We start from the raw sequence: 14,695 nt of genomic DNA, 5'->3' as shown, positions 1-14,695 counted from the left end.
CCAACATCCCAATCAATTATTTAACACTAGTATTATGAAGTGGTGAATGCCAAGCAGAGAGCTTCAGCAAAGCTCAGCTGTTTTACTGATCCCTTCTCTGTTTGGAGTGCAGGTTGAAGCAATCTGTTGGCAGCTCAGTCATCCTCCTGTTTGCCCCTGGCACATACTTGCATTTCTTTCTTCCCCAAAATCTGGGGGCAAAGTTTATTTCCTTTTTAAAAAGCCACCAAAAACCAAAAAACAGAACCAAACCAACCAAGCGTGGTGCCCAGGAGCTGCCTGCATGCATTACCATGGCTGGAGTTTCATCTGTGGTGCAAATGTTGGCAGTGTCAGAACTAATCAGTTCAGTGGTCCAACAAGAGAGGCAGAGGAAAGCTGGCTCATTCTGTTCCTTGCCCAATATTAATATTACATGAATACTGTCTTTATTTGCAGTTTCATTCACACATCCCAGCAGTGCTGCCCATTCAAATGATGCTGAGCCAGATGAGCAGGCTGAGGCTGCTGCAGAGTTGCATTTCTGCAGCCCTGTGCAGACAGGGAGGCTCAGGTCTGAAATGGGAAGCTCCGGCTTTGTTTCTTTCCTGCTTTGCTGTGTGGCTTTAGATGTCAGCCTTGAAGCACTGGACTAGACTGCTAAGCTGAGCTTTACACATGTCCATAAGCTTCACCCTTTTCAAACAGCACCTGAGACCCTCCCAGAGAAAATGCTATTTGTACTCTGTACTATGGAGTACAAAGCATTACCATCAAACTGGTGAGCACAACCTGTATCTTCAGAAAGTGTATTTCCTGTTTTCCAGATAAGTGATGGCAAAGAAGACAACATTGTAATGGATGCATGCACCAAAATACCCAACAGGATTTCTCAACAAGTTGTTATTTTTCCATGTGGTCCAGGACTAGAGACATCTTTTACAAAAATTCAAATTAATTCTTAATGAGTTTTTCTATTGTCAGTGTCTGCCAAAGACAACAGTTTAGTGAATGTCACAGTTCCTAAACCAGAAGCTTAGGCTAGGTTTTAGCATTAAATCTCAAGGCATTTAGAACAAAACTTGTCCTGTTTTAAAAACTTACCTGTCAAACACTGCCAGCAGAGTCTTTCAGCAGAGCCTGCTGGGCTGTTCCTACTGAGAACTGGTAATGACTCCTGTATTACAGGTGCACAAATAAAACCTCCTTCAAAGATACTGTACTTCCTACCACAATGAAGTAGTAATTAGAAGTAAATCATGTTTTACACAGGTCTAAAGAGCCTTCCATATTTGGCTAATCTAAGGTAAGATGATTAAAACCAGACACATGATTTGGAAGTGCGGACACTTACAGCTAAATGTCCAACTTTGCACACACCAGCTTGTACAACTTGTGATGTCGGAAGGTAAAACTGCATAAGCAGTCTGAAACTTTCACAGGAATGTAAAGATTTTAACTAAAAGTTATCTTGGTGTACTTGTGAAACCCAGTGTGCAAAATCCACTTCTAAAATGCAGCTTATAACTTATTTTTAGTAGTGAGAAACCAGTTAAAAACAGGCTGAAAAAAAATTAATGGAAAATTGTACCTAGGCAATGACTCATACAATTAAAAAGCCAATTTTCATTATATTTTTGTAGCTGTCTGTAAAATAACTCCCCACACAGTATTTTTTGAAAGAGAAAAGAAACATTTCTTCAAGAGAAATTCAGTGATTTTATTTTGCTCATAGACTTATGTAAATTGTAACATCACCACTTATATACAATATTAGTTTAACAGATCAGAATACCAATGACTTCCTCACCAGGCAATTACGACCGAGCAGACAAACACTGATTCACCACTTCCAGCAGGTGAGAGTTTTCCAAAGCAGCTGCCACACGCTCTTTATCAGCGAGCTGTTTATTAACTGTGCAGAAAAAAAAAACCCACAAGAAAGCAGTCAGGACATTGGAACCCGATGTCTTCACGTTGAGTCACATAATCACAGTTGCCATGGCACTGCAGTTCGGAGGATGCCAAGTGCAGCCCAGAGCTGCTGTCTCGAGGCACAGCCTCTCTGTCATCGCAGCTCTGCAGCGAGCCGGCCGTGATTCAGCAGCAGGGAGCTGCTGCGCAGGTGTAACGCAAGAAATCCCCGTTTTCCTCCCCTCTTCCGAGGGCTCAGGCAGATCAGTGGCTGACTGAGAGCACAGGTTGCCTGAGGAGATGTTTAAAAAACACTACAGGACAATCTAAGTGACAATCCATGTTCCTGTTCTGGAACATCCCCCAGAATGTGACGCACAGAAACTCCCAGGCACCGAGCAGCTGCTCTGCAGCTGTGGGAATCTCTCTCCTCGCTAATTTTCGAGATTAAAACAAATATAAAGACCACACAAGAGAGGTGTGAGCCTTACTTGCGTGCTCAGAGGCGTGTGTTCCTGGCGTTATGTGAACATCCAACTGAAATAGCAGCACAAAAGAAACAGGGGACAGGTTCAACAAAACACTGGGAGAATAAGTTCAAAACTAATAAAAATAAGACAGTATCAAAAAGAAGGGAGAAAGGACTTTCTTGACACTATAAGTTACTCTATATAGCAGAATAAAATAAAAGTCTAAGATTGCAGAGTATTGCATTTGCACTCTGAAGTGCTTAAGGCTGCTTCACACAAGGGTGAGACCTCTCCTCCTGCCATGCCCCAGAGCACTGCAGTGACTCCCCTCAGAACCCTGCTGGCCCACAACAGCAGCCCTGCACAGATATTTCAGCTCTCTGCTTCCTGCAGTCCGCCCCACCCCCAAAAAATAGTAAAAAAGCTCTAGTTGTTTTTTCACTGCAAGCTAGTTAGTTGTTTTTGTTTGTTTGTTTGTTTGTTTTTTGTTTTTTTTTTAACAAACCTTCCAAACACAATCGCCCTGTCTTGCTCTGCCCAGCGATGCGATTGCTCACCTTGAACCTGTCGGGCAGCGAGCGGAGCAGTTTGACCTTGATGGAGAGGCCGATGAGGGTGGCCATGCTGCAGTGAGGGATGGTGGGGGTGAACTCCACCGACACCGTGCTCTCGGCATCGTTCACCTGCGGGAACACCACACACCCGCCGCTCGGAACACGGCACCCCACACCGCCCGGGGCCTCGCACGGCCAGCCCGCCTCGCTCACGCATTTGTTCACTGGCATTCTTAAGTACTATCTTTAGGTACCACTATAAATATATTTAAATATTATTTTAAAAAACAACAAAAAAGCGATTAGTTATCGGACGGCTGAGGCAGCGCGCTCCGGCGGGATCTCACTTTCACTCGCACTTGCTCGACGACGTTCAGCTCCTCCAGGGTGAGCGGGTGCTCGGGGTCATTGATGGAGCGGATGAGATGTGCGCGTTAAGGAAAGCGGCGCTGCCCGCCCCGGCCCGCCCTGCCCTGCCCTGCCCGGCCCGGCCCTGCCCGGCCCACCCGGCCCTGCCCGGCCCTGCCCTGCCCACCCGGCCCTGCCCGGCCCGGCCCGGCCCGGCCCGGCCCGGCCCTGCCCGCCCGGCCCTGCCCTGCCCGGCCCGGCCCGGCCCGGCCCGGCCCTGCCCTGCCCTGCCCGGCCCGGCCCGGCCCTGCCCGGCCCGGCCCGGCCCTCCCCGGCCTTCCCCGGCCCGGCCCTGCCCTGCCCTGCCCGGCCCGGCCCTGCCCTGCCCTGCCCGGCCCGGCCCTGCCCTGCCCTGCCCGGCCCGGCCCTGCCCGGCCCTGCCCGGCCCGGCCCGGCCCGCCTGGCCCGGCCCTGCCCGCCGCTCCCGCAGGATATCGAAGATCTCCCGGTCGTCGATGGCGTCGGGCAGCTCGTCGTCCTCCTCGCGGGCCGTCACGGGGCGCTCCCCGGAGCGGCGGTAGATGAGGGGGTTCGCGTTCTCCAGCGGCGCCGCGCCCGGGCCCGCACCCACCATGGCGGCACCGGAACCAGCCCGGACCGGAACCAGCCCGGACCGCGATCGGCGCCGCACCGCGCGGGCCCTGGGCGGGGCCGGGCCGGGCCGCTTCCTCGGGCGGCGCCCGGCGGCGGGAGCGGGGCTGTCGGGCTTCCCGGGAGCGCGGGTCGGCTGCGGCCGCAGGCTGGAAGCGAACGGAGTCGGCGGCGCAGTGTCTGCCAGGGGCCTCCCGGCTGGGCCCGGTGCTGTCGAGGATGCTCCGGTTAAAGTTATCTCATGTGTTCCCTGCTTTGAAAAGTCAAACAAAAAAATCCCCGCGCAGATTTAAACTGGAGTGATAGAGCGTAGCGATGACACGCTTTGGCTTCATATACCACTCTAAAAGGGGATTAAGGCAAGAATTAACTATTTTGATTTTTCTTCTTTTTTATTGTTAGTTTCTAGTTATTTGTAATCTCGTCCCGGTTGTTGCGGGGGCGGGGGGTGTTCTTGCTTTGTTTTGTTTGTGGTGATGTTTTGGTGAGATTTTTTTCTTGTTTTAAGGGTTTGGGGTTTTTAAGAGCTTTATACAGTTTGAGCTCTGGAGTCTGTTCAGACTTGCCCTGTTTTCTCCGCCGGTGGCACTGGCAGCCGGTGAATGAATGAGCTGCGGTTGGCGCTCCCGCTGCGGCTCCCGGGCCATCGCCAGGAGCAGGTAACGCGGCGTGGGAGCGTTCGGGGTTAGATCGCCTCTCGGGGTTATATCGCCTCTCGCGGTTATATCGCCTCTCGGGGTCTCTGTCGCCTCTCGGGGTCTCTGTCGCCTCTCGGGTCTCTGTCGTCTCTCGGGTTTCTGTCGCCTGTCGGGGCTGTATCGCCTCTCGGTTTTGTATTTGGCGCTCTGGAGGCGTTCACTGCAGTTCACGCTCACCATTCCGTCGCGCTCTGTGCCCCGAATGTCCTCGCTGGGACCTTTGTCCCCTTCTCATCCGCATAAAACCGGAGAGAGTGACCAGAAGCCCGATCGGGGGTGAAAATGTCTCGGAGCCCGATGGCGTTGCTTTGCTCCTTGTTCTGTAGCGTGGCGTTCCTCGTGTGCGGGGCAGAAGGTGAGCCCCGCGATCCGTTGTTGCAGCGGGGGAAGCCACTGCACCACCAAGTTCCGAGGATTATTTTCTAAAGGCAGTAAATCTTTTATGCTTTGGTTACCAATCTGCAAAAATGCCTTCATGATGCAAATTTACTAGTTTTGTGAAATGAGACTGTTTTGAGATGATTTAATGAAAATAAAGCTGTCTTTTTTTTTTTTTTTAAGGTAGAAAGCAACATTTCTGAATTCTCTAAACAAAGTATTTTTAAGATCTTGTTGGATGATAAATTCAGGAAATGGTAATGGTTTTGCAATTTGCTCTGAAATTTGCTCTTGCATGGTGATTAAACTCTGCCCTACCTAGCTCCAGGTGTCCCTGGCAGGAGGGTTTGGCAGGGGGAGTCTGTCACTGCACCAGAGCAAAATGAAAACCGAACACAATTGAAAGGAATAAGCTGAAGTGTTCTAAATTAAACAGTCAGCTAAAAATACCTAATAGAAAAGTCAGCATGATAATTATGAAGATGCAATTTAATTTTTTTTTTTTTTTTTACCTCTTGTGTTACTCAGGACAGAGTGGTGCTGAGCCAGAAGTGACTATTGCACTTGGACGTCTCAGAGGAACGCAGACAAATGTGAAGGGGACAGACAGACTTGTAAATGTTTTCCTTGGAATTCCTTTTGCAAAAGCTCCTCTTGGATCCTTGAGGTTTTCCCCACCTGAACCACCTGAACCCTGGACTGGTCTGAGAGATGCAACTTCTCACCCACCACTGTGAGAGCTGTTCATTTGTACATAGAACCTGCCCATGCTGGTCAGAGTTGTGTTTATTGGGGTGCAGAGGTCTGTTTTTGCTGAAGAGTTTATATTTGGTAGTGGATACATTGCCAGTACTGGAGTATTTCTAGTACAAGTGTGGAGACGTGCTTGTATAGGCTGAACCTCTCACTGGTTACAGATAACACAAAATTCAAGCACCCTGTGGGGATTCAGCCAGGGGTGAAAGTGTGTTTTCTCTACCATTATTATATTGATGCAATTGCAGGTTTAGTACTAATAATTGTGCCTTTTTTTTTTTTTTTTTGTGAAGCTGTCCTCAAGATCTGTCCTTCTTGAAAACAGCTGAAAAAAACTTTAAAGAAAAGCACCTTGCATTCCAAACCTCTGAGGACTGTTTGTATCTCAGTGTTTACAGCCCTGCTGGCTCAAGCAAGAAGGACAAGTTACCTGTATGTAAACCATTGAACTGACTTGTGTTTTATAAAGCTTGCAAGTAATGATTGTTCCTAAGAGACTTAATTGCTTTTGAAACTGTGGTGCTGCACAAGCAGAAATAATATTAGCATGTAAAATTCAAAGTCCACCAAACTGAAATTCAGCAGCCGTCACGCTTAGGTGATTTGGCATTCCTCATTCTCTGATGTTGTTTTCCTTTTTCAAGTGAAATCTTCAAACCAATGCACAAAGGTGTGTCTCACCCTTTTGTTTCCAAGGTAATGGTGTGGATCCATGGAGGCAATTTTATATTTGGTGGTGCTGCTCGGTATGATGGCTCTGCACTGGCAGCCTACGAGAATGTCGTGGTGGTAATAATTCAGTACAGACTGGGACTCCTTGGGTACTTCAAGTAAGAGCACCTATTTCACTTTTTACAAAGTACTTGATGTCATGTTTAAAGCATGGGTAGTTCTGTTTGCTAAACCTGAAGTTTTGAACCTCTCAACGTCTGGACTTCTATATCACCTTCCCACTGTTACAGTGGGAATTCACTGACATCAGGACTTCAGAATACCGAGAAATGTCTGTACTTTCCATCTGCACGGTCATGTAATTACAGCCTGCTATCAGAGGGCTATAAGCTGGGTTTATTTGGTGCTGAACAGGATGTTTGTTCTGTCCTTTGCTTCCATCCTCTGGTGTGTAAAGCAAAAACGCAGGCAGAGCAAAGGCCAGGGATCCACCTGTGCAGAGTGAGCAGGGAGTGGAGGGGAGTCAGGGGCTGAGGTGTGACCATGAGGGGCTGTAGGTCACTTTGCACAGAGCACAGATCGCTGAGATTGCATTTGTTGTGTTGTCACTGTTCCTGAGGAGTGCCTCTGCCGCTTTCCTTTCAGCACTGGTGACGAGCATGCCCGCGGGAACTGGGCGTACTTGGATCAAGTCGCGGCTCTTCGGTGGGTGCAAGGAAATATTGAGCACTTTGGTGGAGACCCAGCATCTGTCACTCTCTTTGGGATATCTGCAGGATCTTGCGCTGTTTTTGCACATGTAGGTATATCGTAGATAAAAATCCTCAAAAGCTCAATTAATGTAACAGTTCATGCTTAATCTGGTTTTTGACAGTAAATTTAACACACACTGGGCTAAATCTGGAGATTTAGCAAATAACGATTCCCAACTGAATCCAGGAGCTGACCAGACTATAACTAGCATAAAGTTATGTGGTAGGGATGTTAATGTATAATAAATACTTTCTGTTCTTCCCTTCCTGGCAGGTGTTATCTCCTTTATCTAAGGGTCTCTTTCATAAAGCAATATCAGAGAGTGGAATTATAATTCCCCCTAGTAAAGATTTACGACTTTCAACAAATCTTGAGGTAAGCCCATTTCTTTGCATTTTAAAGTCTTTATAGCCTAAAATAGGATACTTCTAAATGATAATTTGTTTCAAAGAGAAAAGGGGAAAATCTCATTGCATACTGTGCAACAAAATTGATCCAGTGTATTGTTGCAGCACACCTGTTTAATTTTGGTCTGTTTGATGTTAGAAATAGATTGTACAGCTGTATGATTATAACAGCTGTGGGCAGACAAAGGCATTTTCAGTCACACACATGCCAAGCTAGGCAAATGTCCGTTTTCATACCCACTCTACTCTATACAGTAACTGTGGCATTTATTATGGGAAGTTTAATAAGAATCCAGAAGAAGAATTCAGTTTTTTATTGACCTACAGTCTTTTAGGGAGGGCCTTTATGTGAAGTAAATTAATTAAATATAAAACAAAAAGAAACCACATTAAATAAAATCACTCTCTATAAGTGCCTATTAATATCTTTTCCTGTAATGGCAGATAGTAATAGTGTATGTGTTTCTGAATTTTCTTTCCTTATTTGGTTTATGCCACAAGCTTGTGTTGTCTCTACAGCAAAGTTTGAAAAACAATGAATGGAAATACAGCAAGAAAGAGAAGTACACCAGAATGATTTCACTTTGTGATCAAACTGTAGCATTTCTAGTAAAATAGAATGCAAAGGTCTATCAAGCTCACCTAAATCTGCCACTAGATGAAGCTATTAACAGCAGTGTGTATAATGATTTTATAACAGTGCTTGTCTTTGTTCATAATTTTCAGAAAATTGCCAGTATCTTCAAGTGTGAGATAAGCAGTTCCCTGTCCCTGCTGAGCTGCTTGAGGAAGCAGGAAGCAGAGCACATAGTCCTAAACAGCAAGGTAGGTGAGACTTCATGGCAAGAGAACTTTTTAATAGCTCACTTGCAAAACTTTAGCTCAGCCCCTGATCAGAGTTCATTGATGGTCCATTCCAAAGTTGATTTTTCTTATCTTTTGTCAAAATATTCCCCAGATGTTGAAATCATTTCACACGTAATTTTTTCCTGGAAGTTTTGGCAGTGTTGCAGCACCTGTGCAGTTGTGAGCAAGGTTTGAGCATCCCTATGTTTCAATGTCAGAACAGCACAGGATCAGGAACCCATTACATTCCTCTACACCTTGACGCACCCAGGCCTGCATTTTATACTCCTGTGCCAAACTAAATTTATTACAGTGGCTGTAGATACTTGAATTTCTTAAAGCCCCTTTTTGCACTTAGGAAATTTAATGTGAACATCTTACATGATTTGAAGGAAAAATTGGAAATACTGTTAACAACTAATTTGATCTTTTTTTTTCCTCTTCCTTCAGGAAATCTCATTTCTGCCGTTAGTTTTGGATGGAGTGTTTCTTCATAAGCCACCTGAAGAGATTTTGGCTGGAAAAGAATTCAATGCAGTCCCGTTCATGATAGGAGTCACCAACAATGAATTTGGCTGGAATATTAGATCGGTAATTTAATGTTTATTCTTCATTTGTAATGTGATTTTAATGTTTGTGTTGAGCAATAGAACAAGGCTTTGCATTGTTGGAAATACATACAAAGTAAACATTGCTTGCATCATGGCTCTGCAGTGACTCAGAACCACTGTGTCACAAGAAGGTGAGAGAGGCTTCATCCTGCAAGTTAAAGTACATGGACACACCAGTTAGAATATCAATTTGGTACAGTTTTCTTACCCTGGAATTTTAATCCCTCCTCCAGGCAGAGAGAGGAAAAATAATGCAACAATCAAAAGCTTACTACTCAAAGACAAATAAAGCCAATCCTTTCCCCCACAAGGCTCAGTAGTCAGGGTTGATACATAGTGTGCTGAAAAATGTGCCACTGATCACCTAGGCCAGCTTCCCCTGGGTGTCATTACCACCCTGCAGAAAGAGCTTTCGTTTGAAAATCTCATCTGGGGCAGAGTGTGGGGATAATACAGGTGTGCAGCCCATTCTCCTTTCTCATGGGAACTCAATGGGTAACTCCAGAACATGAGCAAATGCTCTCAGTGCACAAAAACTGCAGGGGATGGATTTGTGTCCTCTCTCTTTCTTGTCCCTTTCTTTTATTTCCTAAATATTCGGGTTCCTTTCTGTAATACAAAGCATTTGTTCTGAATCCATGAAGCAACTGTTGCTGGGAGCATGGTGGTTGTAAGTCCCAAAAGAGCAATGCAAAGTGAAATCTGCTTGTATTTATTTTGCAGACAGAAGATTTGTTTTATGTAATGCTGTAAAAGAGGAGGAACACTGCATTATCTTTATTTCAAAGGGCTCAAATAATTGGACTAGAGACAGACTGCCAGTGACTTTTAAGATCTCCCACAAAAGAATGAAATAAGCCTGTGAGACAGAAGCAGCTTTTTGCTTCAACTCTGCCCTCATGTTTTCTAGTCTTACAAGTTTCTTAATGTTGATTTAAAGATAAACTATATATTAGGAGTGGTTTATGTAGAAACCTTCACCAAGGCAACATTTACTACAGTAAATACAAACTTTTCAAGACAGCTGCTGCATTGTGCTGCACTTTTGCATATGATCTGATGCTTCAAAAATAAATACCAGTAGTAAGGATTAATGGAATAATGTAGTTCCAATGTTTAAAATAATGGAGACACTGAATGGTGCTAACATTGGGCTTTTTTTCTCTGAACAGACATCAAAAATGGCAAGTTTGAGGGAAATAGGAGATAGAAAATCAATTGCCTCAACTGTAGAGGTTTTTCTACCAATGATCGTAAGTACTGCTGAGAAGTGAATTTTGTTTTTCATGTATGTAACAGATTTGGGTCTCACTGCTTGAGTCATAGTGTTACTGAGGGCTGAGGTCATGCTATGCTTTGAGAGTCCCAGCAAAGTTGACAGGACCAGGGTGTATGGAATTACACAGAAATAGGATTAAGTCAGGCCTGGGATTTGGGAAAACGCCTTTTTCATTCTAGACCTCAACCAATACTTTTATGTTACATATTTGTGGGGTTACTGTAATAGGATCCCAAATGCTGAGGTATCTCATGGCTACTCTCCTGCTTGGGGAGTTTCAAGACGTATTTTTCAGTATGTTTACATTAAATGTAGCTTTTAAAGTAGTCACTTTACACTCCTAGTTTTGAGGTGTATCTTTCAAGCAGCAAATTCTAAGCCTGATAACTTACACTGCATTTGGAGAGCCCATTGGTCTTGTCCTGTTGTCTAATGGTTCATAAATCTTCCAAGGACTGAGAATTTACTTTTGTGATTCCCAACTCTCTTCTTCCGAAGAAAACAGAAGCTGAAGATATTGTCAGGAGAAATTGCTGGATCTCCACTTATTCCTGTAGGGTTTTAACTCATGTAAATCTGGTACAAATTTGACCTGAGGTGGCTGGTTTGTTTGGTATTTTTCACCCACAAAAAGCATGAACAGGTTTTGTTTCCCATCAACATGGGTGATGTCCTGGATATTTGTGCCTTCGCAGAATCTCTGTAGTTTAAAAGACAGCAATTTTAGCTGCTCATTCAGACAGTGATTGTTTGTCTGTTTGTTTCTCGTCTCTTAGGATGTACCCTCAGACCTCCTGCCCATGATCATAGATGAATATCTGGGAGACACAGAGGACCCTGCAGAGCTACGGGACCGATTCCTGGACCTGCTGGGGGACATGGCAGTTGTCATGCCAGCCATTAAAGCACTGAATTATCACAGGGGTAAGCTGAGCAACAGCAGGGGGACACTCACACCTCCTACTACTGGCTGGAGCAAATTATGCAGACACAAATCCTGTCATGTACAGGCAACCTTTCTTGAGATTCCCACTGGGAACATGAGGAAAGAGAAAGGGTCTGCAGCGTTGTGTGGAGTCCCTTCTCTCTGTGTAAGTGTTTTCCACTGTGCTCATAATCACAACATATTGAGAGCAGAGCATGAAAACACAGGTAAATGTTTGCTAACTGAAGTATGCAGCCTTAAAAATTAAAACATATCCAAGCAACCTTTGTCCTTTGGTTGCTTGGCTACTTGGGAAGTCAGCAGCTCTGTGATCTGTGAATTTTCTGGTGTTTCGGTGTGGACAAGCCATGCCAAGATACTCAAAAGTGGAAATAATTTGATATTTCGTTTTCTGTACGTTTTCTTAGGGTGGATCTTTTATATATATATATATATATATACACACACACACATATATATATATATATATATTTTTTTTTTTTTTTTTTTTTTTTTTTTTTTTTGGTGTACATGCTGAGTTCTTAGTTTTGCATTGAAAGTACATATTTGAATGTAAATTACACTAGAAATGTGCCCAGTATAAAGCTTTGTTTAAAGCAGTATTTTAAACAGCCGATGACAGCTGTACTTTATGTATCTCTTCTGTAACTCTCTAATGTTATGTCTTGCAGAGTCTGGAGCTCCTACCTACTTCTTTGAATTCCAGCACCGGCCCAGTGCATACAGGGACAGCAAACCAGACTATGTGAAGGCTGACCACGGGGATGAAGTTGGTTTTGTCTTTGGGGGGCCATTTCTGGCTGGGGACATCCAGCTCCGCAGTAAGGAACAGACACCATTCACTCATTAATTGCTCCTGTAACCCTGGCATTTTGCTAGTCAGTGTTCTATTAATTTTCATCAGATTAAAGTGCATATATTGGCAGTTAGACCAAGCCATGACCCTTTCTCCTGGCAGAAATGGTTTTATGCATTTAACCATCTTCACCATCTTCTCTACTTTACAGTTTGCTCGTTCTGAAGCACAGGAAGTTCCACATCTTGTCAGCAATTCAGCAAATAAGATATTTGCTAGAAAACTCACTGTTATTATCCCAGCACTGTGCATGAATTTTCCAAATCGCTTTGGCTGAAAACAAAATTGAAGGAAAGGTCAATTAGACTTGCAGAGTGCTTGGGAAGCAGGAAATCTAGGATCTCTTCTTTTCCTGGAGTTTAGGCCGGTGTCTCCTTCTTTCCAGGAAATCCCACAGGCTGTCAGGCTCCAGAAAATGAGGGCCTTGGTTTATTTTGCAGGAAGTGATTCCAGTTGTGTTCAGAGCAAGGCTTGGAACTCCAGTGTTCCATTTGCTGTGTGAAGATCTAGTGATTAGATCTGTTTTGCCTCACAATCCAATTAATACTTGAGCATTTATTCAAATGGAACCAGTCCACTGAGGGAGGATTAAGGGAGTACGCCCAAAATTTCCATGGGATTCTGGAAGTTCCTTCTGGCAGAATCCCACATTGTTACATTCCTAGTGAATCTGCCAATCACTGAAGAGTTAAGAAACATGATGCCACTTCCTAAGGAACATTATGAATCCAGCAATATCCTTTAATTACAAATGCCTAAGACAGTAATACTCAGCATGGGGTATTTTCTTTCCCATGGAACAGATTGGGACAGTTCTTATTTTGACAGAGACACAGAAATTCTGCTTACTTTAAGTGAATTCACTATTTTTTTCTGCTTTTATTTTTGTCATTTGTACAGTAGTTCATAGTCTAGTCAACGCCTACATAAGCGAAAGTATTTTCTTTTTATTCCATTGAACTTTGGAGCAATCCAGCTAGGTTGTAAAGTCCTTTGTAAATCTGTTACCAGAGCTTTTTCCATTTGCTTACATATATATATATATATATTTTTTTTTTAACTTACGTACCTTTGGCACTAGAAAACACTGAACAGTTCTTTTCCTCTGCTTGAATTTACCAAGGGCTTTAAGATACCAAACATTTTATCTTAGCGTGTTGAGATGCATTTATAATTGAAAAAGCATAGTCACTGAAATCTCACCTAGTGATACAGTGAGCTTATGTGTAACTATATTTAAAGAAATGCTCTTGAAGTGCTGAGAAATGGAGTGGCACCATCTTGTGTGAGAATGAAGAAATCTTTGCCTAGTCATGCTCTGAAGAACAGGGAGAACGTCAGTCCCACAAAACTAGAGTGAGATCCAGGACACACAGCCATCTGGCCCATTCCTGGAGTTGTACTGGGATGCAGTACACATGGGGGTTTCCTGGAAGGTTACAAGCATGTCACCATATTTCCTTGTTCCCAAATTCCCTGATTTCTACAGGAGGGTAATTATGCTGAAGTCATTCTTGAGAAGTACTGAAATCCCTTGATGCTTGCTGTATTACTAATGTTTGGCTGGCTGTGTCTCTGTTGCAGTTGCCAAATTGTTGCAGCATATTCACACAGGGAAATGCTGCCGCTGTAGCAGCAATGTCTTGATTTCTGCCACAAGAAGTAACTATTCTGTATTTTGTCTTTCAGGTGAAGTTACAGAGGAAGAGAAGAATCTCAGCAGAACTCTGATGAAGTACTGGGCTAACTTTGCTCGAAATGGGTAAGAATCATGAGATTCATGACAGATACTGCTGCTTTGCACTGTCTTTGTGGGGAACTGGCTGATTTATTGATTCAGTCTTAACTTGTGTGATTGAATTCCCCTGTGACTGAAAAGGGCACTCACTCTTTCTTTCCGCTTGCTTACAGAAATCCTAATGGAGAGGGTCTGGTTGAATGGCCACCTTACAACCTAAATGAAGAATACTTGCAGATAAATCTACAGCAAAAGAAAGACAGAAAGTTAAAAGAAAAGAAGGTAGAATTCTGGAAAAAAGTGACCCTTGAAAATGCAAATAGCAAAAGCATCCAGAACAAGAAGTTTAAATTAGAGTTATAGTCTACAGTCTAAACAGGCACATAAAATGCAAACTATTAGGATATTTTAAAATTTAATTGAATTATATTTGAAGATCAAATTGCATTTCCCTTATTTTCACCTTTTCTTCGCAGTTGTCATACTTGCAATTATTCGCTGTAATAATTCCAGTTGATCCTCACTTGTTAAATACCAGATTTCCCCAATGGTCAGGTTTTTCGGTCTCTCCCCCATGACTGAAGACGGAATGTGTCGGCATTGTTGTTTTAATAAAGTAAAATCAAAGAAGACACAATTTGTGAGTAAGACTCTCTTGATGCCAAGTTTATTGGTGGTACGGAAGTTTTGGTGTGCTGTAGATATGGAAATGTCCTCAGTGGAAAGAAGATGAAACCACAGAATGTTCTCCTTTGTCAGTTGCTTTTAAAACTGAGATAGGATAGTTCTGCCTGTTGTGGAATTTAATCTGTAACAGCAGTGCTGGAATTAACACTTCC

General features: G+C 43.8%; 2 protein-coding genes across 2 annotated transcripts; one reads left to right on the top strand and one right to left on the bottom strand.

Moving 5' to 3' along the window:
• Window positions 1-1,674: 1,674 nt before the first annotated feature.
• Window positions 1,675-3,929, bottom strand: CIAO2B (cytosolic iron-sulfur assembly component 2B). Its single transcript, XM_040075173.2, has 5 exons — window positions 3,761-3,929; window positions 3,265-3,344; window positions 2,921-3,046; window positions 2,385-2,430; window positions 1,675-1,894 (listed from the first exon to the last, which is right to left on the bottom strand). Exons 1-5 carry the CDS (start codon window positions 3,897-3,899, stop codon window positions 1,797-1,799), a joined length of 489 nt encoding a protein of 162 aa, XP_039931107.1. The 5' UTR covers window positions 3,900-3,929; the 3' UTR covers window positions 1,675-1,796.
• Window positions 3,930-4,741: 812 nt separating this feature from the next.
• On the top strand, window positions 4,742-14,493 carry LOC120757963 (fatty acyl-CoA hydrolase precursor, medium chain-like). Its single transcript, XM_040075704.1, has 13 exons — window positions 4,742-4,969; window positions 5,521-5,725; window positions 6,042-6,180; window positions 6,445-6,578; window positions 7,066-7,219; window positions 7,447-7,548; window positions 8,307-8,405; window positions 8,877-9,017; window positions 10,210-10,290; window positions 11,093-11,240; window positions 11,934-12,083; window positions 13,808-13,880; window positions 14,030-14,493. Exons 1-13 carry the CDS (start codon window positions 4,897-4,899, stop codon window positions 14,217-14,219), a joined length of 1,689 nt encoding a protein of 562 aa, XP_039931638.1. The 5' UTR covers window positions 4,742-4,896; the 3' UTR covers window positions 14,220-14,493.
• The last annotated feature ends 202 nt before the right edge of the window (window positions 14,494-14,695 follow it).

Source organism: Hirundo rustica, chromosome 11, assembly GCF_015227805.2.
Source record: "Hirundo rustica isolate bHirRus1 chromosome 11, bHirRus1.pri.v3, whole genome shotgun sequence".
In the NCBI taxonomy this organism is placed as follows: Eukaryota; Metazoa; Chordata; class Aves; order Passeriformes; family Hirundinidae; genus Hirundo; species Hirundo rustica.
The sequence above is the reverse complement of the archived record's forward strand: the minus strand, read 5'-3'. Positions and strand labels throughout refer to the sequence as shown.